Source organism: Halichoeres trimaculatus, unplaced genomic scaffold (genome assembly GCF_033239565.1).
Source record: "Halichoeres trimaculatus isolate MK-OKI-2021-1 unplaced genomic scaffold, fHalTri1.1 fHalTri1_scaffold_2, whole genome shotgun sequence".
Classification (NCBI taxonomy): domain Eukaryota; kingdom Metazoa; phylum Chordata; class Actinopteri; order Labriformes; family Labridae; genus Halichoeres; species Halichoeres trimaculatus.
In genome coordinates, this window is record NW_027437180.1 from 12819130 (window position 1) to 12842033 (window position 22904).

At 41.1% G+C, this 22904-nt stretch overlaps 2 protein-coding genes across 2 annotated transcripts; one reads left to right on the top strand and one right to left on the bottom strand.

The window, feature by feature from the left end:
• Positions 1 to 3486: 3486 nt before the first annotated feature.
• On the top strand, positions 3487 to 6657 carry LOC141802796 (keratin, type I cytoskeletal 19-like). Its single transcript, XM_074686535.1, has 8 exons — positions 3487 to 4022; positions 4381 to 4463; positions 4566 to 4722; positions 4845 to 5006; positions 5159 to 5284; positions 5940 to 6160; positions 6271 to 6284; positions 6380 to 6657. The coding sequence occupies exons 1-8, from the start codon at positions 3579 to 3581 to the stop codon at positions 6424 to 6426; spliced, it is 1254 nt and encodes a 417-aa protein (XP_074542636.1). The 5' UTR covers positions 3487 to 3578; the 3' UTR covers positions 6427 to 6657.
• A 7244-nt stretch (positions 6658 to 13901) lies between these two features.
• smap1 (small ArfGAP 1) lies at positions 13902 to 22710 on the bottom strand. Its single transcript, XM_074686521.1, has 10 exons — positions 22414 to 22710; positions 21841 to 21974; positions 20435 to 20520; positions 20255 to 20330; positions 20070 to 20132; positions 19886 to 19961; positions 18431 to 18561; positions 16988 to 17204; positions 15806 to 16143; positions 13902 to 14556 (listed from the first exon to the last, which is right to left on the bottom strand). The coding sequence occupies exons 1-10, from the start codon at positions 22529 to 22531 to the stop codon at positions 14422 to 14424; spliced, it is 1374 nt and encodes a 457-aa protein (XP_074542622.1). The 5' UTR covers positions 22532 to 22710; the 3' UTR covers positions 13902 to 14421.
• Between the last annotated feature and the right edge of the window lie 194 nt (positions 22711 to 22904).

Below are 22904 nucleotides of genomic sequence, written 5' to 3' on the forward strand. Positions count from 1 at the left end.
CTTATTCTGTACCGCCAAGGCTATGTGTTAGCTTTCAGCAGCTTTGCTAAGTCATTTCACTGTTTCCTGGAAAACAACAAACACTGATAAAGCCCCAGACAGACACACTGTCTCCACAGCAGAGTAAAAAAGGAAAATACTTCTTAAGAACTCTGCTATGTTTCTTTATTCTGCCTACTTTCAGTAGAACTAAGAAGACCGAGTTTTGAAATATGCTGATACTTTTAAAAAAGTAGTTGCAAGAGAAGAACTTTAGCCAGCCATTTTTTTTCTCAGAATACATAAAACGTGTCAAAACAGCAACAGAAAGATCTCTCCAGTATGCATTACTTCAAATATAACAACAGTGTAATCTGTCAATGGTTAAACAAGATAAGTTCACAAAGTTCAGGATTATGTCTTTTATTTCATTCAGAGGAAAATCAGTGACATTGTCGACCAGACAAGAAACAGATCTGTGAAGTAATCTAATTCTGGAGTAATATTCACAACGACCTGTTTACAAATTAAAACTTACAGGCAGGATCATTGATAAAAAAGGTAGTATTTGGAAAAATCCTCTCCATTTTCACTACTGCTGTCTGAAATCAAGGGTTACAGGTTTATGCTATTACAGTATCCTGTAACTCACTCACTTCAACATGATGTGCAGGAATATAACACGAAAAGACAAAATGAAACATCTAGTAGTCATTTGCCCATTTTATGGTGAGCCAATATTTTTCGCTCTATTTTTGATTCCTTCCTATTTTGTATCAAAACAGTATTCTGTATTGCTAACCTACTGTGTGTAGCCTATTACATGGTTCATATTGGCCCCCACAACTCCATTTTATTGAAAAACATGCGCTAAAGTGCTCATTTGGGAGCCAAAATATGTGCTAAAGTGTCTACCTGGTTAAACTGCACTCTTGGAACATGCAACATGCTGTTTATGCCTTTTTTCCCTTTTCACCCCTGCCTTTCAAAAAGTCTGTGCACACCACTGCATGACAGGAAATTAAAATTCCAAGTTTCTTATTATTATGAGCAACGCTGACTTGGCTGATGGTTGTCAACACAGAAGCTGTTACAGAGGAGGCTAAAAGTCGGCCGTAACTTCACCTCACTGACTCATGTCAAGTCATCTAACGGACAGGTTGAGTCAGCACTTCCACAATACTAGTGCTTCTAAACTCTGCTTCTAAAACCAACAGATGAGGTCACAGAGGTTACATCCTTGTATTACACAGTCTTTGGTTAACCTGGTTAGCCATGATATCTCCTGGCATTTCAGAGCCGCCTCACAGAGCCTGTGCTTGGAAAATAGATTGTTCCTGGTATCTTCGCTGTGCATTCACTAAAATCTGTGTCAGAGTTCAGGCCAGGCTTTTCCTGCTACAGTAACTAAGATTGTTTGTTTGTGGTGCGCATTCTGTCAATGCAAATGTTTGGTAGGGGTTTGCATATAGGAGCATTTTGGCAGTTGCATTTGTTTTGGACTTTTGCATGTGTTTGAATTTACTATTGCAGATCTCCTGTTCTTGTCAGCCGCCACAGTTTGGGTTAATAAAACATGCTAAAAATTATTGTGTTCACTGAAAATGGCAGCGTTAAGGAATGGCTGGAGATCTAACTGGTCAACCTGGTGGCCATCCTGAAATCCATAATATTGTCTTTTATTTAATCCTTATATTTAGACAGAGTTTCAACAGATTGCATTTTGATGTGGAACATTTTTGTTAGAACTTTGATTGGTGCCTTTGAACAAAAATCTTCTTTTTGGGTATTTAAAGAATTAGGTTTGCTGGATTTAGATGTTGTTGCCCAATTTACCTTTCAAATTGAAAAACTGGATGCAAGAGAATGGAGTTATTTGGGTTATTTTATATTAGACATTAAAGTAGATGAGATTAGTGGGGGTAAAGTCTTAAATTTGAAGTCCAGAAATGTAGTTCTGGATCTGGAGTTATAGGGTCTGCAGACACACATTACATATAATGGGTTTTCAACATGAGAGTTTTTGGGATATGAACATTTTGTTCATTTTTCAACCCATGTGGTTGCCTCTGACATGAAACTCAAAGACATGTATCGCCATGTGACTGTGACATCAATGGACCATGTCAGCTTTCCACCCTGAGTGTGTAGATTGGTGAGCCCATGGTGGTACAGTTGCTACAATTTACGCAGCCAATAGTGGTCAATAAGTAGAAGTCCAAACACTTTTGGTTCACGAGAATGACTCCTCAAATAAATGCTAAAACCAGGTTACATGGTCTGTGTGTAACTGTGAAAAAAAGCCCTAATTTCTGGGCTGGATTATGTAACATGGAGCATACACAGTACATAGGAGGCATGAGTCACTTCTCCCTCTAACTGAGATGTGACCCCAACGTTCCTCCTCGCCTCTCCCCCAGCTGGCGGCAGATGTTACAAGAGCATGGAATTTGGCCAAAGCCCAAGACTGAGATAACAAGAGCTCACACAGATACACACACCCCACCACTCATGCTTCAACACCAAAAAGCCTCAACACACTCAAACACAGAAACACTTAAGATCCATCCCTTACACAGCTCATAATACAGGCCAAAAACAACACAATGGACCGTGCGTGTGCACATACACACACCAAACACACACACACAGGATACAGACTAAGAGGGATGTGGAGTGTGATATGGTGAACAATGGACTATGACGAATTCTTTCAAACTGAAAACATTGAAAACAATGCTGGTTTATGGTTCAAGGCTACAAAGTCAACACACAGCTGTCAGTCAGAAAACACCACTAATCACGGACACGTTTCACCACAGAGCCTTTTAAATAAATGTACAATCAAAGCTGGGATCTGATGTTTGAACTGTGTTTTTGTGTCAGTTACGTTTCTTTTTGTCAAAAGTCCAATCCCTGGCTTTACAAAGAACTGATCCATGAAACAAATTTGGCAGCTTTAGTAAATTAAAACACATAACAAATGTGAAAATAATTGTTTCCTCTTGACAGCCTCAGCTGTAATTTGATCTTGTCACAGGCAGGAGTTTTAAAAAAAAAAACCCTGATGAAATATATTATTTGCATAGAGCTTATACTGAATGTTGACACATGGCGGGATGCTGCAACAATACTGCCTTCTCTATTTGGATAAGGATAACAATCGTCTGGTGAGCTCCAGACCAGACTTTCAGGTATTTACGACAGTCATAGATGGAGATGCATTCACTGATATCTAATGTAGAGAGGTATGAAACACCTAGTGCTCAGAGAGAACTCCCAACAGGACCCTTTCTGCATGGGGAAACACACTGACACACACATTCCACAACAGTTCCCTCACAGGGGTGGAAAGAAACCGAACTCTGGTCCTTAAAGGAAAACAAATGGGGGTTCTGCCAAGCCTGTGGCTGAAGTGAAGAGGAAAACCTCCTCCTTCCCACCCCTCCTGCCTCCTCCCAGCCAGGCCCGCCCTTGGTCCAGCACTATATCAAGAGCCAGCCTCCCTCTATCAAACTCCACAGTCCTGCTACAGTCCACAGCTGTATAACGGTCCTTTCTCCTCGTGTCCTCTCTTCACCAGCAGACGGTCAGGCATCATGTTTTACAGCAACAGCATCCAAACTGGGCCTGTGATCAGGCAGAGCCGCAGCTACACATCCAGCTCTATGCCCCACAAGGCTCACAGCGTGTCAGGCTTCAACTTCAGACAAAGCCCTCGCATCTCCTCCACTCAAGTTCGCACCGTGTCCTCTGGGTATGGAGGAGGCATGGGGATGGGAGGCGGAATGGGGATTGGCGGTGGTGGAGCTGCATTTGACCTGTCCGGTGCCCTGGACCAGAGCTCCGTTCACCTGAATGAGAAGGCCACCATGCAGAACCTGAATGACCGTCTGGCCTCATACCTGGAGAAGGTCCGATCTCTGGAGGCCGCCAACGCCAAGCTGGAGCTGCAGATCAGAGAGTACTACGAGCAGAAGGGCCCGACAGCAGAGAGGGACTACAGCAACTACTGGGCCATTATCAATGACCTGAAAGACAAGGTAAAGTGTGCACCAGCCTCTGCTGTTTAAACACCTGAACAGTCTAATGTTTGCTGTGCTGTTGATGATTGCCTAGGGAGGGTTTTAAGAGAGCAGGGCATTAAAGTTGTAACTGCAGTGTGCAGGGTGTTCCTGAATTCTAAAACTAAAGACAAATAGAGACGGTTGATGATTTGTGAAAACTCAAAAAAACTGTTTTCACGTGTTCAGGGAAACTCAATGTGTCATGAGTGACTCAAGGTCTCAGATACAGTTATGAAATACTGCAAAGAAAGTAAGCTGATATCAGCTTGTAACCCTAGAAAGTTGACATGTAATTGAGACTTTTGCCTTCTGAAACTGTCATCCCTCTGTAAAGATTGCCGCCGCCACCATCGACAATGCCAACATCCTGCTCCAGATTGACAACTCCAAACTGGCTGCTGATGACTTCAAGACCAAGTAAGTGAAGCCTGCATACCTCCTCTGATCTGTCTCTTTGTCAAAGTCAAACAAGAGGGGTTGAATCATACACGTTTAATGTCAACTCTCTGACCCTGTTAGATTCGAGCATGAGCTGATGATGCGCCAGTCAGTTGAGGCTGACATCGCCAACCTTCGCCGCCTGCTGGACCAGACCACTCTCACAAAGGCTGACCTGGAGATGCAGATTGAAGGCCTGCAAGATGAGTTGGCCTACCTCAAGAAGAATCACGCAGAGGTGACGAATGCACTTACACTAGCTTTGATGTTAGAAGAACTTTGAGAGGGAATAAAGAAATCAATTTGAAACTTTGCAAAAGAATATCTCGAAGAAGGTCTTTCTTTCCCTTGATTGTACAGGAGTTGGCGGCACTGCGCTCCCAGCTTACTGGCAACGTCAATGTGGAGGTGGATGCTGCACCCCAACAAGACCTCAACAAAGTCTTGGAGGAGATCCGTGCCCAGTACGAAACCATCACTGACAAACATCGTCGGGACCAGGAGGCTTGGTTTAACGAGAAGGTAAACAGAGGCACCATATCCCACATATTGCAAATGACTGGGTTTGCTCTCGAGAGAGTGTAACCTGTAATTAAACATAATCTGAGAAACTGAACTGAGCAATCACTAAGACTGTTCATGCACTTCTTTCACAACTGCGTTTCTTGCTCCAGTCTGCAGCACTGACCAAGGAAGTTGCCATCAGCACAGAGACCATCCAGACGTCCAAGACAGAGATCGGTGACCTGCGGCGCACACTGCAAGGCCTGGAGATTGAGCTCCAGTCTCAGCTCAGCATGGTGAGAGGAGAAAAAAAAAACTGAACCCAAACCATCTGTTCACAACTCACTGATCTTGCCTTATATGAGCAAAATTCCCAGATCGCTGTCTTGTCAGGAGAAATGGAGGAACAGGCAGAGACAGAGGGCAGCAGTCCAGAAGGGAGGGTTTGAAAAGGAGGTTTCAGTGAAAGAGCAGAGAGAGGGGGGAAACAGACAGGAGTGATCCGAGCTGTGGTGAGGGGAGGGAAGGGCTCATACTGGAGAAAAGTTTTCACAGACATCTGTTCAAACTCTGGAAGACATAAAAGAGCTTGAAGAAAGCTGAAGGAATGCAGAACTGGAAGACCCAAAAGTCATACCAGTGTGGGTTATCTATGCCCAGCTGCAGTAAATCATTTAACACTCCCTGCAAGAGGAGCACAAGGTAGCTAAAAGCACATGCAGTCAAAGCCTATACATGCACTTCAACGTACTATTTCTTCATAAAGTAGGAGATAACTCTACACAAACACAGACAGGCTTTTGTTGTCTGAAAAATATAATCTAGGGTGTGGATGGTGGTTACAGACTGTAGTCAGCTATTAAAAGATTTACTACTGAAAGCTTCTCTTCAAGTATAAACAGCTCACTTTTTTGTCGTGACCGTGCACCTTTTCCCTTCACTCAATAACAGAAAGCGGCTCTGGAGAACACACTCGGAGAAACAGAGGCTCGGTACAGCGCTATGCTAGCCGGTTTCCAGAACACAATCAACATGCTTGAAGCAGATCTCGCTAACGTGAGAGCTAGCATCGAGCAGCAGGGCCAGGACTACAAGCTGCTCCTTGATATCAAGACCAGGCTGGAGCAGGAGATCGCAACCTACAGGAGCCTGTTGGAGACTGAGGAGTCCAGGTAGATTATCTAATCCCACACTCAAGACTTGGCATGCTTTGATTCATTTGGAAAATATCAAACATCCACTCTCAATTTACTGTTTCTCTCCTTTTTCTCCCTCATTTTAGACCAATCGGTTCAGGTGAGTGACTTCATTTTCAGCACGGCATTACATAACCAGTCAGTAGAGTGAAAGTCTGAAGCCGTCATAATTTTCTTCTCCCTTCTTTTTAACAGGGGGCACAAAAACCACAGTCACCACCACTGTGCGCAGCTCCAGCTAGAAGCTCCAACTGGCAGGACATGCTGTTCTCAGACACACACATACGAAACACACACACTCTTACCATGAACAGCTGTTACAAGAGATGACTGAAACTGTACTGAAAGACTGAGATAAGTAGAAAATGAAGCCTGTGTAACGTGAAGGAAGAAACAATGTTTGGAAAGAAGCAGAAACGACAGACTCCTTGTGTTTGTTCCTGTGTGTGACTTGTCTGATAAATAAAAACGGCTGGTGAATAAACGTTGTGATATTTTGTGATTTTACTGAAAAATGAACGCTCCGTATCTTTAACAATAACATCCCTCTGTTTTTGCAGTAGTCATGACAACTGCACTACATTTTGGGAGGTGGGATGTAGAGTTGCGGAAATGTGTGTTACGTAATCTGGCTGCTGTCAGGAAAGGGTGAACAATGGATAACAGGCCTGGAGTGGAAAGCATTAGGAGTTAGAGAAAAAGGCCCCCTCAGAAAGTAATGTTAAACTTCCTGCTCTTCAAACTCAAAGCAGAAAGGAGGACGGAGGAAAGAAGCAGAAAAAAAAAACAGAGGAAAAGTGCAAGTGGTGTGAACACATGAAGTATGACCTTAGAGTTTGTCTGAAGAGTTTTTTCGACGAGACACACCCAAATGGTTGACTAATCTTTGCCCTGGAGGCTTTCAACACAGTGTAACATGAAGTCTGTCCAGCGCCTGTCACCTAGTAACAAGAAACACACGACTCAGGATAGAAATACTGAGTGGGAACGCAAACACTGACTAACTGAACAAAGAGAGTCATTGTGGAAACAGGTGTTATCTGCGCTACACTTCGGCCTCGTCTATGATTGATGGCGAGTGACCAATGTGGCGTGATGATAAACTGTCATGAAGGGTGGAGCGCTCATCTCCTGGTGGTGACTTAATGTATGCTTTGTGTGAAAGAGAGGCAGGAAAGTATGTGTGTGAGGTGTGTTTGTGTGTGAGGGAAGGAGAGGCAGGGAGATGGATGTTTGTGCCTGAGCTCTCTCTTCAGGTCAGCAGCTTCAGCCGCTGAAGTTACAGTTAAATCCTGTTAAAGTTCATCATTCTCAGATGATGGTGTAATGTTAGTTTTGGAGAAGAGAGATTATCTGGGGGATCAGATTGCCAAACGCAGCCTCCTCTGAGCTGCTTTACTCACCCATATTTGGACCCACATCTTGCACATCAGCGTCTCCTCCACACTCCTATAATGATAGTTTATGACAAAGCCTTTCCAGCTGAGTTGGTAATAGGCTGTGACATGAAAACCTAGTGCAGAGGTCATACAAAGATGTTTCTTTAACATCAGGATGGATCAGCGTTAGGTGATCCAGGCCCGTTGAGAGCAAACCATGCATGACTTAGCACGCTGAATAAACTTCTGTCAGTCTGTGCTATACACTGTTTTCCACTTACATGTGGGAGAACAAATTCAGGCAAGCACCTTATATAGTCTGTCAGACAGCACAACTCCTTTTTAAGTTGTAAACCAGTGCAGGATTACAGGCATATGGGTGCACAATAGTCAAAGGCATTACAAACCAAACCGCACATTAAAATGTGTGTTTTACAGATAAAACAAAAAAGATACCTGCGAGTTCCAGCGAGTTTTAAAATGTTATAAAACAAACTGATATCGATATTACCTTAAAGTTTGCTTGAAGAGTTTTTTCAAATCTTATCATTCAATGAAGCTTGATTGACTTTTTCTTAATATCTTAAAATGCTGCTGTGGGTAGGTGTTGCACCAAAAGACTGGTGATACATCTCGGCTTGGATTTTCCAAAACCTCTCAATGAGTGATGTGACCGACAGTTAAAAAAAACAGCAGTCAGAAAACCCTGCTTTAAATGTACTGAGGGATTAGAGGCGCCACTTTGCTGAGAGACAGCGCAAGAATCAACACAAACAGAAAGATTCACACAGGAGCTTAAGATGTGTTTATCTAACAGAGTCCACTTTTCAAACACTGTTGTGCTCATATTTTCAGTTTTCTCTGTCCCATTTCTGCCTATCCTTTAAAAAGTTGTCATTGTGTTGACAATCTGTTTCAATTTACTGCTTCTTCAGAAACCAGAATCTGAAATATGATGTAAAGTGAAAATCCAGATTGACTTCAAGCCATAATTTTCCCACTGAAAATATGTTTAATATTTTGTTAGGATCCATTAAATACCAGCTAATGCTTGCATTCAACCACTCACCACATGAAATTACTTCCTCTTTGTTTAACATGATGTGACTGGAAAGCTCCAACTACTTTCTGGCTAAAACAAAATCTGAGCTAATTTTACCTGGTGTTTAACCAAACATGTATATATTTTTAATGTGTTGAACGCAACCTTTGGAACATTAGTACACCATCATATCAGCGTTTGAGCCATAACTTAGTCTCTGAGCTGGAGTTTGCTGCTCTGTGAGGAAAGAGCAAACTTAGACTTGTTTTCTTTTTCTTTTCTTTTTTTTTTCTAAAAAATCATGCCCCATGTTCCCACATTTCTAAAACTATTTTTTCCAAAGTCTGATTTTGCTTTTCTGACAAAGGAAATGACAACAAAGGCTTGGCATGTGTGAGCTCTGCTTGAGCCCAAACCCTTTCCAATCCACCCATTTTATTTTTTCTTGTAGTGATTGTGATTATGATGGTTCCTGCTGCTGCTGATCCAAATAAAATGGCTAATTCATTCATTCATGTACTATAAAATGCTTCCAAAATGTCTTGTGGAAGGCTAGGGCTTTGATGAGAAATGAAGAAACACAAGAGCTAATTTTTGAAAATCCCCTTGAACTGTGGGAACAAAGGGCTGACCCTTTACAAATGTTCAAAGCTGTGTGCATGTTGCGCTCCAGCTAAGACAGCAGCTAATTACAAACAAATTATAGGAGCATGTGATGACTGCTTGTGTTCTCTCATGTGATAGACATGATGGGAATATTTTTTTTCTTTTTTTAATTTTAGATAATTTTATTTATTTTTAATCGCTAACAATCTTGGCCTAATACCTGGAGCGGTGTGATGCCAATTAATTGCAGTCCCTTGGGGCGTTCAGATGAACTGTCATTATGAATCAATTAGATGTGAGGAAATGAGGGTGATTGATGGATTATAGGGATAGAAAAGCAAAAGGTAGATAAACAAGAAGAGCAGGAAATCGAACACTAAGCGGTACTTAAGTTTTTATTTGTAACATGAATAGACACACTGTCAGCGGATGGTAGCCCAAAGAAATACGATATGAAGCCGTGCCAAGCTGTCAACAGTCAGTTCTGTATTTTGTCTCTGTCCTGGCTGTTTGCCACGCGAGGCTAGCCTGAAGCTAGCAGAGTGAGTGAGATCACAAAGAAGATGTTACGCACTGATGTCATGAAATATTTGACCGAGGTCGGTTCAATTCAGTTCAATTATTGAAAGTTCATGAGAACATTAAAGCTACAGTTCTTATGAAACCTTTTGAAGTGACAGGGACTTTGGCACCATACTCATGTCTGATGACAGTTAATCAGATGTTTATGACAGCCTGCTATGCTTTGGTAGCTTCAGAAATACCCATAAATTAGCATGATTAAAGGAATAGTTACACAATTTGGGTGCTCTAGTTTTCAGTTGAGGTATTTTAAATGTATGCTGAATGAGACGCTGATAAGTAAGCTTTGGTTTTCATCTGAAGACTTAAAAACAAGGCAACTGGACTGTGTAGAGTTTAGGTAGGGTTCCCCAAACGTGGACACTTTGGCGTTAATGCTTACTGAGCTGAGTCTGATAGACTTCTTTCCTTCATGAGAGTCTTTATGTCATGCTAGGCTAACCTTCTGCTGGCCGTAGCTTTGGAGCGTATGTAATCTTGCTCTTAACAACAGCCTCCCCAAACTATAAACTATGACCTCACTGCTCAGACTGAGCCAGCTGCAAGTTTTCATTAATCAATCCCCGGAAAGTGAGAGTCTTATCAGCGTTGTGTAGGCCTGCTGCATTTCAAAGTGGAATTTTGCCATATCTCTTCAAGCTTTCATATCAAAGCAAATGTTTAGATAAGTATTAGTCATATCTGCAACAATTTAACTGGAGTCTGACGCCCATATCAACAGGAATGTGGGATGTTTCAGGGTCAGAAAGTCCGTTAAGAGGCTGTGGAGAGAGGGAGCATTCTTCACTCGACTGGCCGACTCTATTTTGGAGCGGTGTTAGGTTTTACACACAGGCTGAGAGGAATGCCTAACCTCTTTGCGAAAGGTCTCTGCGCACGGTATGGCATCAGACCTCACTGTGAAAGTTTTCAAACTGTGCCCAGCTGCAGGGGAGGCAAAGGAACATTTGAGAGGTACAGAGTGGAACAAGCCCAAATACACCTCAGGGGCTGACAGGCCCGGCCAAGCGTGAGATAGATGTGAGTTTTCACCCATTTGCACTGCTGTTAGTTTGATCCTCCTGTCCGAGCAAGAGCTACTGCTGCCATTCCTTTAAGCCTTGAAACATTTACTGACACTAAGTGTCATCTCCTCTGCAGTGCAGGACAGCTCTAAGAGTCTGGATTTAACAGGTCAGGCTGGGTTAGGGAATCACGTCTAATAGTTTGAAGATCCTGCAGACCGCGACATATTACACCAGCTCAGCAGCTCTGTGTCTGCTGTTATGAAAGGAGAAAGAGTGGGCTGCAGTTTTCTGTACTGTTACAACATCCTCTATTTAATACTCTGTGAGCTGGATGGATGCAATACATTGATCACTCTGCGTTTGAATAAAGACACTTTGTTTAAATCTCTTGAGAGACTCACCACACAGGGAAAGATCCACTGATTGAAACCACTCTGAGGCGAAGTGAGACACATTTTCCCTGTAAAATTGCTACTGACTATAAACATGTGCTATGAGTCCAACTTTCCAGGTTGAGTGTTTTTAAAGTGCCTTAAAGGCCCACAGTAAACTTCAACAAAGGTGCATTCATAAGGAAAGGCAGTCACAAGAACAGACTGTAACAATAACTAACTTAATGTTCTGTTTCTGAAGTGAGACAAAGGAAGATCCTCACAGTCTTCAAAAGTACTGCAAATGCATGTTGGCACTTTGCAGGATCATGCTCTCACACCATCAGCTTTCAACCATCAGGTCGTTTTGGTCTCAGACATCAGTGGACAACTCCCTCATCTCCTTTTTAGAGAGCTGCAACACTGCCTCCAAGTGATGCTTGCACATTTTTCTGACAGAATGTCTCAAACACCAATGAAGTGGCATTTGCTATTTTCATAGAATGTGATAAAAAAAATCTTTCGTACCTAATTGTGCAGAATCAAGAAGAGTTTGTTTCTATTAGTGAATACCATGCCCCACCAACTGAATCAACTCCTATTGGTGAAAAGAAAACAGAGCACAGATAACTGCTGCAACAACAACAGGAGTGCACTGAGAAGTACACAAATATCTAATTCTTTCTTGCTTTTAAAGTCGTTCACCCCATTAAATAGATATACCACGCCAAGTTCTTCCAATCAGCTCTGCTGCCATTTGAAGCTGACTTTTTCCAGCACTACAACACTGCCATCTAGAGGACACCAGGGTCAACTGCCACTGTAAGCCCATGACAGCATGAAAACCAGACCAATTAACCGCATTTTCAAATATGCTTGTCTTGACACTGAGACATTACAAAGAATACTCATTTGTGCTAGCAGGACCAGGACAATTTTGTTCAACATACTTTTCATAGTAAAATAATATTGTTAAATAAGATGACTCTGCCAACTATGTAAGTTACAAAGCAATTACTGTCAAACATGACAAAACAAACTAAAACATGTGTAAGGAAATTGCATCTTAGGGGAGAGGGTTACTGTAACAACGTACAGAGTCACCTGAAGCTTAGTGTCAGAGAAGATAAAGAGCTTTTGTTGCTCTAGAGTTGTGTTCTTGGTGGAACAGTGGGATGTACAATGTTTAATTAAAAAAGGAAAATGTGAGTTATTTGAAATTTAAGAAAATGCAAGTTCAACCAAGTTGATTGCTCGTATTTATCAGCAGCCATTTTGGCAGATGTAACTTGGAAGTATAATAATGACATTATATGTTCAAAAGTACGACTTGACCTAAGTTTACTTGCTTACATTTTAGGCTGCCCATGAGTCTTTGAGGCCTATCCTTTGAACAAACAACCTCTTGATTTGTAGCACTGAGATTGTACGTTGTAATAATAATTTATTTGTATGCTTCTGCATGGTGACCTAGTGCAGGTCACTCAGCATCAAAAACTGTTAAAAAATGCAGAGTATTGTTGAACTGTGAATCACAAGGCCGTCACTCTCTGACCTTTCTTACTTTCAAAGAGCCAAATTAAGAAAGCCCAGTAAATCTCGGCAGGTCAAAGTCATCCTCTGTCCAGGGTCTTTAAGTTGCTGCCATGAGGTTGCAGATTCAGCACGCAGGGCAAAGAGGCTGAAGACTCATTTGTTCCTGCTGCTTTCACTTTTTTAAACGATGAACTGTGCTGCTTCTGCTTCCATTTATCTTTCATAACTATTGGATCTTTTTATTTATTGACCATCCTCCAGTCTTTATGTTTTTATGTATGTATGTATGTATGTATGTATGTATGTATGTATGTATGTATGTATATATGTGTTTTGCTGCTGACTGAAAGACAAACTGCCCTCTCGCAGGAATAACAAAGACAACCTTGAACCTTGAAGCTGCAACTTTGTATTGTTTTCTGTGCTGAGGGAAATACCTCCTTATCTGCTCTGCCTCAGGTTTCTTTCATGTTGTACAGCACCACTATGTGAGTAAAGCTGCAGATACCATGAGACTTTTCTTCTTTCTGAAACTTTTCATTAATTTTGAGACTTATTTGTTTTTGTATTGTACTTATATTATTTCATGTTTACAAGAATAAAATAAAGACAAACTAACTACAGTAATAGGAGTTCCTCTTGATTCAGAGTGACAGTCAAAGAACAGAAGATTCTGTGTCTTGTTCATACTGCATTACCTTTTAGACCCACTCCCTATATAAGGAAAATGTGTGGATTTGGAGGAGCCTGAACTTGTCTGATTCCTTCTGTAGGACAAATCCATTTTAGTCTTGGTTGGTAAACAGCAAAAAATAAATAAAAACAGCAAAAAAGGGGGAAAAAACAGAAAAAAAAGAAAAAAAAGAAAAAAAAGGAAAAAAGGAAAAAAAAAGAAGAAAAAAAAGAAAAAAACAAAAAGGGAAAAAAGGAAGGAAAAAGGGGAAAAAAAGAAGAAAAAAAGAAGAAAAATTTTGGATTTGGAGGAGCCTGAACTTGTCTAATTTCTTCTGTTGGACAAAACCATTTCAGTTTGAATGGGTTTAAAAACTTACAAGAACAGTAGGCTTGAAGATAATGCTCTTAATTATTTTCTGAACACTTAAGGATCATTCCTCGGACACTTTCTTTCCAGATGAAACCCTAAAAACTGTAACACTCAAATCATAGATGACACACCAGATCAACTCATTTATAACCACTTTAATTTTATAGGGGAACCACAAGTACTTTAAAAGAAGGTTATACAGCGCTGTACATCTGGGAGCAGTACTGACAGACTTGATAGTCTAATCTTCTCCCTTTAAATACTATTCATTAAATGTTCTATAATCTTATAATGATACAGTGATACAATAAAAGCTTGTGTGACTGGTCCTGCAGCTTTTCTGATATGTCGATCATTTTTGTTGGGACTGTTATTTCCTTATCATTGTTTTTCCAAAAAAGGAAAATAAAAGTTATGATCAAAAACCATACGACAGGCAGAAACTGCCAGGCTGTAATCCTGTATGACTCCCAATTCACTCACACAATAGAGAGAAAGAGAGACAGAAAAAGGGAGAGGGGAAAGAGATAGAATTTCCATGTTCTCAAGGCTGGTCCGTGATGGAGATGGGCATCAGTTCATAGCGAGGCACAGAGAAGCACAAGATATATTTTGCCCTTCCTGCGACCTCCACTCCTACTCTGCCCGACCATCTACCTGCATGAAGGCTCACTTCCACAGCTGTGTGCTCAGAGTCTGGCCAGATCCAGCAGCAGCCCACCCCCCCATAGCTGATGGAGGCTGAGCAAAGGCCATCTGACCACCTGCACCATTCAGAGTCAACCCCGACATCTGCTGGTTCACCTGGGGAAGCCACAGAGATCAGCATCAACAAAACAATCTGTAACATGTAAGACTTAACATGCAGGGTCTCCGCACACTGTCATAAATTACTTATAGTATATATATATAGTGAGGCGTGTGTTTGTTTTGGACTTAAATGGAGATCAGATTGAAACAAATTTTCTTTGTACATGACATTACTGGATACAACGCACCGAGGTAAGGTATTTATCAGAACAGTTACATAGCGCTACAGTTTGAAATGTGACATGTAGCAAATGTTGTAGCAGCCAGCTACATGTTGACAACATTGGCAGCCCAGTGCTCCTACATGTCTGTAGGCTAACATGACAACAAGTAAACACTGTCAGTTCGTAAGTAGTTAAGTAGCTGTTTATATTTAGCGTAGCTGGCAGACTAGTGCTCTAAGACATGTCTGTAATGTGTACCATTAGCAACTCCTGGTTAGTTATGTCCTGCCAGTCATTTAGCAGAGCTAACGTAACCTCACTCTTCATTTTATTGATAGACTCAAGTTTGAACAGACCACTGCAGAATAACTGCTGACTGTAGGTTGGAATGAACAGTATCACAAACAGTTTAGCTCATGCGTTATAGAGTGATACAGCTCAAGCTAAAGGCTAATTAGCTTCTTCTTCTGTTCTGTCCTTTTTCTGTTGACAGAACTGTGTTTTTATCTCTTCTCACTAATACACTTTGTCAGCCTGCGTGGCGTTGTCAGAGAGATCTAGACTTGCCGTAAATTAATCCGGACCTGGTCGACCCGAACAGGAAGTGTGGATTATGATCAGGCATATTTCTAGAAGGGAGACTTTTCAAGATCACTTTTAAGCTCCTCAGAGCCCTTTTAAGCACATTTTTGTCCAGTCCGACAAAGCTCCTTTTAGGTTGTGGTAGCTTTGTGGCTGTGTTAAAAGGTCAAAAAAGAAAGATTTGAAGAACGCATTTTGGAAATGCTCTCTAATTTCAAACACCTAAAGTCTTAATATTGATTTAGGAGGGCTGGGTAGATAAGAAATAAAATGTGGCTCTTACTCTAAGGTATTCTCATGCTGCCATCTTGTGGCTGCTATGTTAAAATCCTGTTCTGTAAAGCACTTTACAATGCACCATTGTACAAGGAAATGTACTGTGTGGGTGTGGTCACATGTGAAACAAATCCCCTCTGACAGAAAGCCAACCACTTCAACACAACCAAACATCTCTATTTAAATATTAAATAGAGAACATAACAAGGAGGCTCTCGTACCTGACCCATGTTCCACTGAGCCTGCTGCCCGGGCTGGATAGCGTACATGCCCTGAGCAGGTACCATGCCAGCAGGCATTGCACCCCCCTGCGGTCCCATCATCCTCGGTGCCATGCCCATCACACCTGTGGCTTGTGCGTTCCCCATGAAGCCGTTAGGCATCGTCATCCCAACCATCATGCCCGGATTGGGCCCCATCATGGCCGCTCCACTCTGAGCCATCATGGCACCCATGACGGTTGTAGGTGGCATAGCTGTGCCCATGCCAGGGAAGGCCTGGTAACCTGCAGCGGCCTGGACAGGAAACTGCATCTGTGAGGGCCCCATGTACATGCCAGCTGGTTTGGAGACAGGAGACAGTAAACAGATGAAAGGCTGTTGGCATTATATCATGCATCTTATGTTTCACGACTTTATAAACCACTGATGACTTTGTTTACCCTGAGCTGGGTGAGTAGCTTTGCTGTTTCAAACTTTTTCTATGCTACAGACTGCTTTCTTCAGTTGACAGTCTTTGCTTGCTGCTTTTGAGTTTGTAATACAGAAAAATTAAAAGCATATACTGTCATGATATAATTTCTAAGCTAGTTCACTGATATCAGTTATGATTGGTTTGGCTTTGGAGCAAGTATTTAAATAGTAGCACTTCTTTTTTAATACAAAGGCTCCACAACATCCTAACCAAACTGCCATTTTTCTACCTTTACATCTTACAACCTTATGGTTTTAGTGTCCTAGTGTGTTTCTTAATTAACAACCTCATGGCGCTGCAAAAGCTAAAGAGACGTGACTTGTAAACAAACAGAAGAACTTGACAGATCCACTTCACTGTCCTGACAGCTCAGGGCAGATAATGTTTTGTCAATGTTATGCATCTGCTGCCTCTCCTGCTGATAGTACAGTAGAGGAAAAACCTCCCCCTCAGTGGCAATAACATATTGAGGCTAGCTGTCCCAATCCTGAAAGGTTTTTGTTTAACTTTCTCTGAAAGGATGTAAATCTGGTGTGAAATCCCTTTTCAGATTTGTTAACACTTCTCTGCTTCTTATCTGTTTCCCTTTCCATTTTCAGAACACACATTTTCAGAAATATTTTACATGAATAATTCTTCAAAGATTGAATAGAAATAATTATCAACACATATAACTATCATTATTCATCATTAGATGTTTGGAGCCTCACCAGCAGGGGCCTGTTGTGACATACTGTTGGTTCCATACAGGGACAGGATGGAGTCCTTTGACAGTGGTTTCTTGGCCGTGTCCTCAGTTTTAGTGGTGCTACTGCTGTCACTGAACAAGTCCAGATCCCCCTGCCCTGACCCTGAGCTGGCTCCGCCTCCTGCTGCTCCTGCTGCTGGAGCTTGTGTCGGAGTGCTGGCCGCGTTACTGGAGCTCACCTGGGAGGAGGAGAAAGAACCAAACGTAAAAAAAAAAAAGTCTTTTGATCATCAAGAAATAACAAAAGCTTTGTTTTGGGTTTTTTTCACGAGGGAAATGTAGTTGAAGTAGTTGTACTATTAGGATTCGCTGCCTTGTTAGCTGTTACAACACAACAGGCTGCAGATGAATGCACCCCAAGGTTTAATAACTGAATATGTGTGACACATTCTGTTACTTCCTCTATCTTCTGAACAGAGCCTGGGAGCAAACTAATGCCCTGGTTGACTTCCCTTTTCAAACAGTCATCAGCTGTAGTTTGCCAAATAGGACAGAATGGTGGCCATACTTTATTCACCGATGCCCCATATTTCAGTGGTGACCTGTTTGCAGGCTGCTACAAACTGAAACAGCTAGAAGACCTTTTTTAAATGCTATGCTAGAAACACATTTTACTGCCTGAGTTTTTTCAACCCACGCTTCTGTCTTAATCTTTTCTTCTCAAACCTGAACAAAGTTCAGAGCCTTACCTTGACTAAATAAAATTCATTATCAATATCAATCATAAGAGCAAAATGCTTGATTCAGAGCTGAGGTTATACATCTTTATGTCACTGTTGTAATGGGGTTATTTGCAAATGAAGCAACAGTGGCTTCTTTCATACTAGTTTTTCTTTGGTAGAGACGATACTCTGGTATGTGTACATGGATGTTACCCTGAAATGTTAACATGCAGTTATTATACGAATAATAAATAAATTCATAAAAGCAGTTCTCCTAGAACCAAGTAAAAACTATCTTTCTGGTATTTTTAATCAAAAATTTAAAACAAAAAAGTTATCTTAGTTTTAAGTTGATGAAAAAAAAGAAAAAGACATAAGCCACATGCACAGTTTTTAAGAAGTTAGTGATGGGAATTTGTAATGGTTTTACAATGAATGAATCATCAAAATAATAACCAGATGAATCACCGCTGAAAGTAATCTCTGTTAACAGAACCATTTAAACATTAGACTAAATGATTGCCTCATTAACAACATTCATCTTCGGTCTGCCCCCCTCTCAGTATCAGGGCTGCCGTCTTGTGGGCTATTGAAGCTGATGGATACCATTTCTTCAGTTTATATCTTTTACTGCTCACTTAATTTAAGTTTTACATTACACAGCCATCTGCTATCAAGCCAACCTGAACAATACAGAGAAATTAGGAAAAATTATGGGTATGGGAATTCCCGCTTGGTTGTACCTGAGGAAACTGAGCTGCTGACGAAGACGCGGGGAGGGGGTTGGACACCATGGGGCCGAATATATCCAGGTCATTGCTGCTCTGGCTTGTGCTCGTGCTACCATTGTTAGTTGTTGCAGCTGTCGGTGCGTCTGTGACAGAGAGGTGAAATAACCAGTTTAACAAGTAGAAAAGGAACTCGCACAGTGTCAAGAAACAGACTTCAAACCAGGCAACATAACTCACTGATGAGTTCAACAAACATTCCCCCCTGAATTCACAAGTTATATAACAAAAACCTTCAGACAGTCTGAGATTTCATACTTTTTTTTTTTTTTTTAACCAGAGTTAAGCATCACAACAGTTTGTTGGTATAAAAAAAATTACGCTTCCAACTAATCAGCTTACTCTCATTACTCACTGGACACAAAATGAAAATAACAGTCAATCCGAACCATAATACCCCTCAGGTCAGTCATTTTCGACTATAAATGAAATAGCTGTAATGAAGTGATAGCACATGATAACATGTTTCCACATTAATGTTAGAGAAATCTTATAAAGGCTACAGTTGGACAAGACTACAGATAAACAGACATCAAAACTAATGTATCCACAGATGTGCTGCTTTCCCACTGCAGGGCTGTCTACAGAGATCTGAAGATGCAGCAATCTGGTAGCAGACACAGATTTCTAAAGCAAAATCACAAACAGCTGTTTTAAACATGGCTGGCATGATTATGCTCTAGCTAGCTGTGGCCAGTTGTCACATAATTTCAATATCTTAGCTCCCCTCTTCCTCCAACCAGTCCAATATACATCATTATACTTTTTGACCCCTTTAACATTTAATGACGACCCCACAGAGCAAATGGAAACCTGGATGATTAAGTGAATAACAATGACCGAGCTTGCAGCTTTAATACTTCCTCTAAATACCTTAAAGCTTTGCTGTGGTTCACTGGTACAAAGGTTTATTCTGAAGCAGGTCTCTATAATTTGCATTGAAATAACAACCGACTCCACGCGACAGACTCTGATGTGACCAGCTACAGGAGGCTAAAAAAAGAGAGCCACGGCTAAGTCTTCCACTCTTATGCTCATTATCACACAGCAAGTCAACAAGTCTGGCAACAAGTGTTGGCCTTGCATCTACAATAGGCTGAACTATATCTAGTTTCAGTGCTATCAGTGTAGTGTTATCACCTGCTGTAAAAGAGGCTTCAGGCAGCAGGCAAAAAAGACCATGGCTAAAGCAACAAACCGGAGTTGGAAAATAACTCTGAGTCATTGTTAGAAAGTGTTAGACAGACATCACTGCCCCTTACTGTCAGACACAACAAATGTGTTCGTATAGATCCTTGTATCAGCCGGCTGAATGCTCAAATAGTAGGGTCCATAAATCCATCCAGTTCAGTCAAATGATTTCAGATTCTTTTTATTCTTAGTGGAAAGGGAATGTTCACAGATGCTTACCAAGGCCTAATAGATTCACAGAGGGCTCTGAGGTCTTAGCAGGGCTGATTTTTGGAATTGGCCTCGACTCTTCACTCTTTGAAAATATAAAGAGATTAGTTACATTAAATGGTCAAATAAGACATGAAGAAAGCTGAAGCGCATGTTACTGCAGCTTCACTTTTAATCTGAGTGAGACTTTTACCTTGGTGTATGATGACGCCTTGCTCCCTCTGTCAGGCTCTTTTTCTTTCTTAACATCTTTTGGCTGGAAAAAAATACAACAACAAATAAAAATATATAAATTCAAAATTGATCAAAAATCTAAGCCTGTCTTGCAAGATGTACATTATTTCTAAAACACTAAATAAGAAAGAAACCAACACTCACACTGCTTCCATTGGTCACATTCTTGCTGTAGTATTTCTTCTTCTCATATTTATCCCTGATGAAGAATTCCACAGCTCTGAGGCCAGAGTTAAGGAGAAACAAAAAGCAACAAACCATACAGACTGGAAGGATACCACCCTATAGACTTATTTTACAGGTTACACTTAGAGCAAAGGATACTGGTCTGTTTGAGGTCTTCTGAAACTTTCTGGAAGGTTTGCCTCATAGAGCTGCCTCGCCTTGGTGTTACCCATGTCCTGTATACTCTGCAGAAAGTAAGAAGAGATTGATAAACACAAGACAGAGGCGTATTGTTTGAGCATGATCATTAAGGGGTCACTTGGTTTGATTAGCACATGCCAGAAACTTAAACATCATGAAAGCACAAAAGTGGTGTAATATTGTAAATGACTGACAACTAACATGAGGAAAATGAATCAGGAGTCTTCTGGAGTAAAGAGTGAATCAAACTGGGATATGAATGAATACAAGTAAAGATAAACTGATTTGGTTTGCTTTGGTTGCTGACCACTGACAGAAGCTTAAGTACAACATTCTTTTAACAATTTCTTTTTGCATTTTTTTCTTTTTTGAAGGCAGATAAACAGTAAGATCATCAAGGACATTACATTTTATTTGGCAAAAAATGATGGTGAAAATTGCCTTGAAAGCTGAGGGAGGATGAAGATGACCTTGACAGAAAGGAACTGTATTCAAGTTTTCAGTGGTAAGTTGGCCAGTATTTCTCCAGTGTGATGTTTTTTTTCTCCCTTATTTCTTGTACCTTGTACATTGTATGTGTTTTTTCTGTTCATATGTGTAAATATGCATGTGTAGTTTGAGACATTTAAACAAGCCACACATAAAGAGAAATGTTTTACATTGCGGTCATGCATTGGATGATCAGATTTTCTCTAATTTTCATTAAAAACAGAGTACTGTATTTATATGAAACTTCAAAACGATTAATAAATCAAAATAAAGTTTTCCTAAAACATGGCTTAAATTCAAAGACTCTGTTCTGTCTATTGCAAATTCTGCATGTCACATAAAGTTAATTGATAAGTTACAAAGATGTTGTGGTCTATATTCTTGATTACATAATTACAAATCTACTGTACTGTGACAAAACTGCAATGCGTGATCAGTCAGTCATCAGAACCACACTTTCTCTACTTGAGAACAATCATGCCTGTCAACAGGAAGGCCAACCTCAACTCCACACACCCTGGTTGCAACCTTTTTTTCTCTGTTCTCTCTGGAAAGAGATACCAGACAATCAAATTCCATCAAAAAATACTAAAAAAAAGTTTTTCCCTTTGGCTGTTAAGACTGTGCTCCCCCCACTGAGATAAAACTCCATTAAGACTGGTGAAAAGTGCCATTAAACACATCACAATGCAGGACTTTTTTCAAACGTATTTATGCTATCTAATTGTTGTGCCTAATTAAACTTTCTTCACATTTCCTGTTGTGATATTTAATTAGTGACTGTGTTCTCGTGATGCTACTCTTAACAGTTACCAAACTGCTTTTCGTTGTCGCACCACTATAACAATATCTATCCTACTCGTGATCAACTGCACCTGGATTTGTTCTGAGGTCCATTGGTCCAGATTAACTGATTTAACTCTGGATATGTGTACTCCCAGGTTCCTGTGGATACCAGCACACCGAATGCAGATAAAAACTCCCAGATTCCAGGATGCCCATCTTGGACCTGGAAGAAACGGACACATCCAGAAAAGAGCATGCAGGAACGTCAAACGTTAGCGCCCAGCAGTATAAAAGGTAATCCTAACGTTTGTAACAAATAACGGCACACAACAGAAAAAAATGTCGGACGAGTTTCTTTTTTGGAGCTTTGAAAACTTTGCTTGACAGAAGGGAGCTGAGCTCAGGGCTGCGGTTAGGGAGAGGTGATACAGGGAGCTTATGTAGATTTGGAGAAGTTAGCTTGCTAGTTAGCCACTTAGTTTAGCTTAGGGGAAGAGGAGTCAGCTGACTAACCAGAACCCCTTACACACTGGAGAGTAAGCTCTGCTAGGTTAACAAATGCAGATGCCGTACTGATAGTTATCGTTCACGCCACATTCCTGGCAGAAATTCCAACTCTGTGTTATTAAAATTGATTTGTTACGATAGCGTGACAGTCGCACCTTTCGCCTCGCAGTCGGCGCAGTACTTGTTGTCTTCCTCTCTCAGCATTTTGGACAGGATGGCCTGGTGCTGCTCGTTCAGTTTCTGGGCCTTCTCTCTCTCCGAGCGGGTCGTCATGTTCACGGCTTCGGTTGGACTTCGCTAATAAAAAAAACTATTTTGATCGGTCGTCAATATTGACAAGTTTCTGTTAAAAGAACATAATCAGAGGGATGAACGCCTCCGAGAGGGATCTGAAAACACCCGGAACCGGAATCCCCTCTCCGCCCACAAGAATTCTAAAGCTGACGCGGCGTCCGCACCGGATTGGCTGGCGGCTCTGACGTAATGTGACGCACGGAGTTTCTTGTGAATCAAGTTTCACATTTTCATAAAAAATTCATCATCAAAGTTAATCAAGTAGGCTCTTTTTCGCAGCTCACATAAGAGAAAGAAAAGAGACATTGGTTGACAGTAATATGCGAGAAGACTCAAATAAAATAGTTGAAGT

Excerpts from the sequence above, each read along its gene's own strand:
- LOC141802796 (XM_074686535.1), top strand. The coding sequence starts at position 3,579 with ATGTTTTACAGCAACAGCATCCAAACTGGGCCTGTGATCAGGCAGAGC. Across the intron at positions 4,723-4,844 it reads TCAAGAAGAATCACGCAGAG|GAGTTGGCGGCACTGCGCTC; the intron begins GTGACGAATGCA and ends TTGATTGTACAG. Across the intron at positions 5,007-5,158 it reads AGGCTTGGTTTAACGAGAAG|TCTGCAGCACTGACCAAGGA; the intron begins GTAAACAGAGGC and ends TTCTTGCTCCAG.
- smap1 (XM_074686521.1), bottom strand. The coding sequence starts at position 22,531 with ATGACGACCCGCTCGGAGAGAGAGAAGGCCCAGAAACTGAACGAGCAG. Across the intron at positions 21,975-22,413 it reads CGCCGACTGCGAGGCGAAAG|GTCCAAGATGGGCATCCTGG; the intron begins GTGCGACTGTCA and ends CGTTTCTTCCAG. Across the intron at positions 20,331-20,434 it reads AGAAGACCTCAAACAGACCA|AGCTGTGGAATTCTTCATCA; the intron begins GTATCCTTTGCT and ends CTCTGGCCTCAG.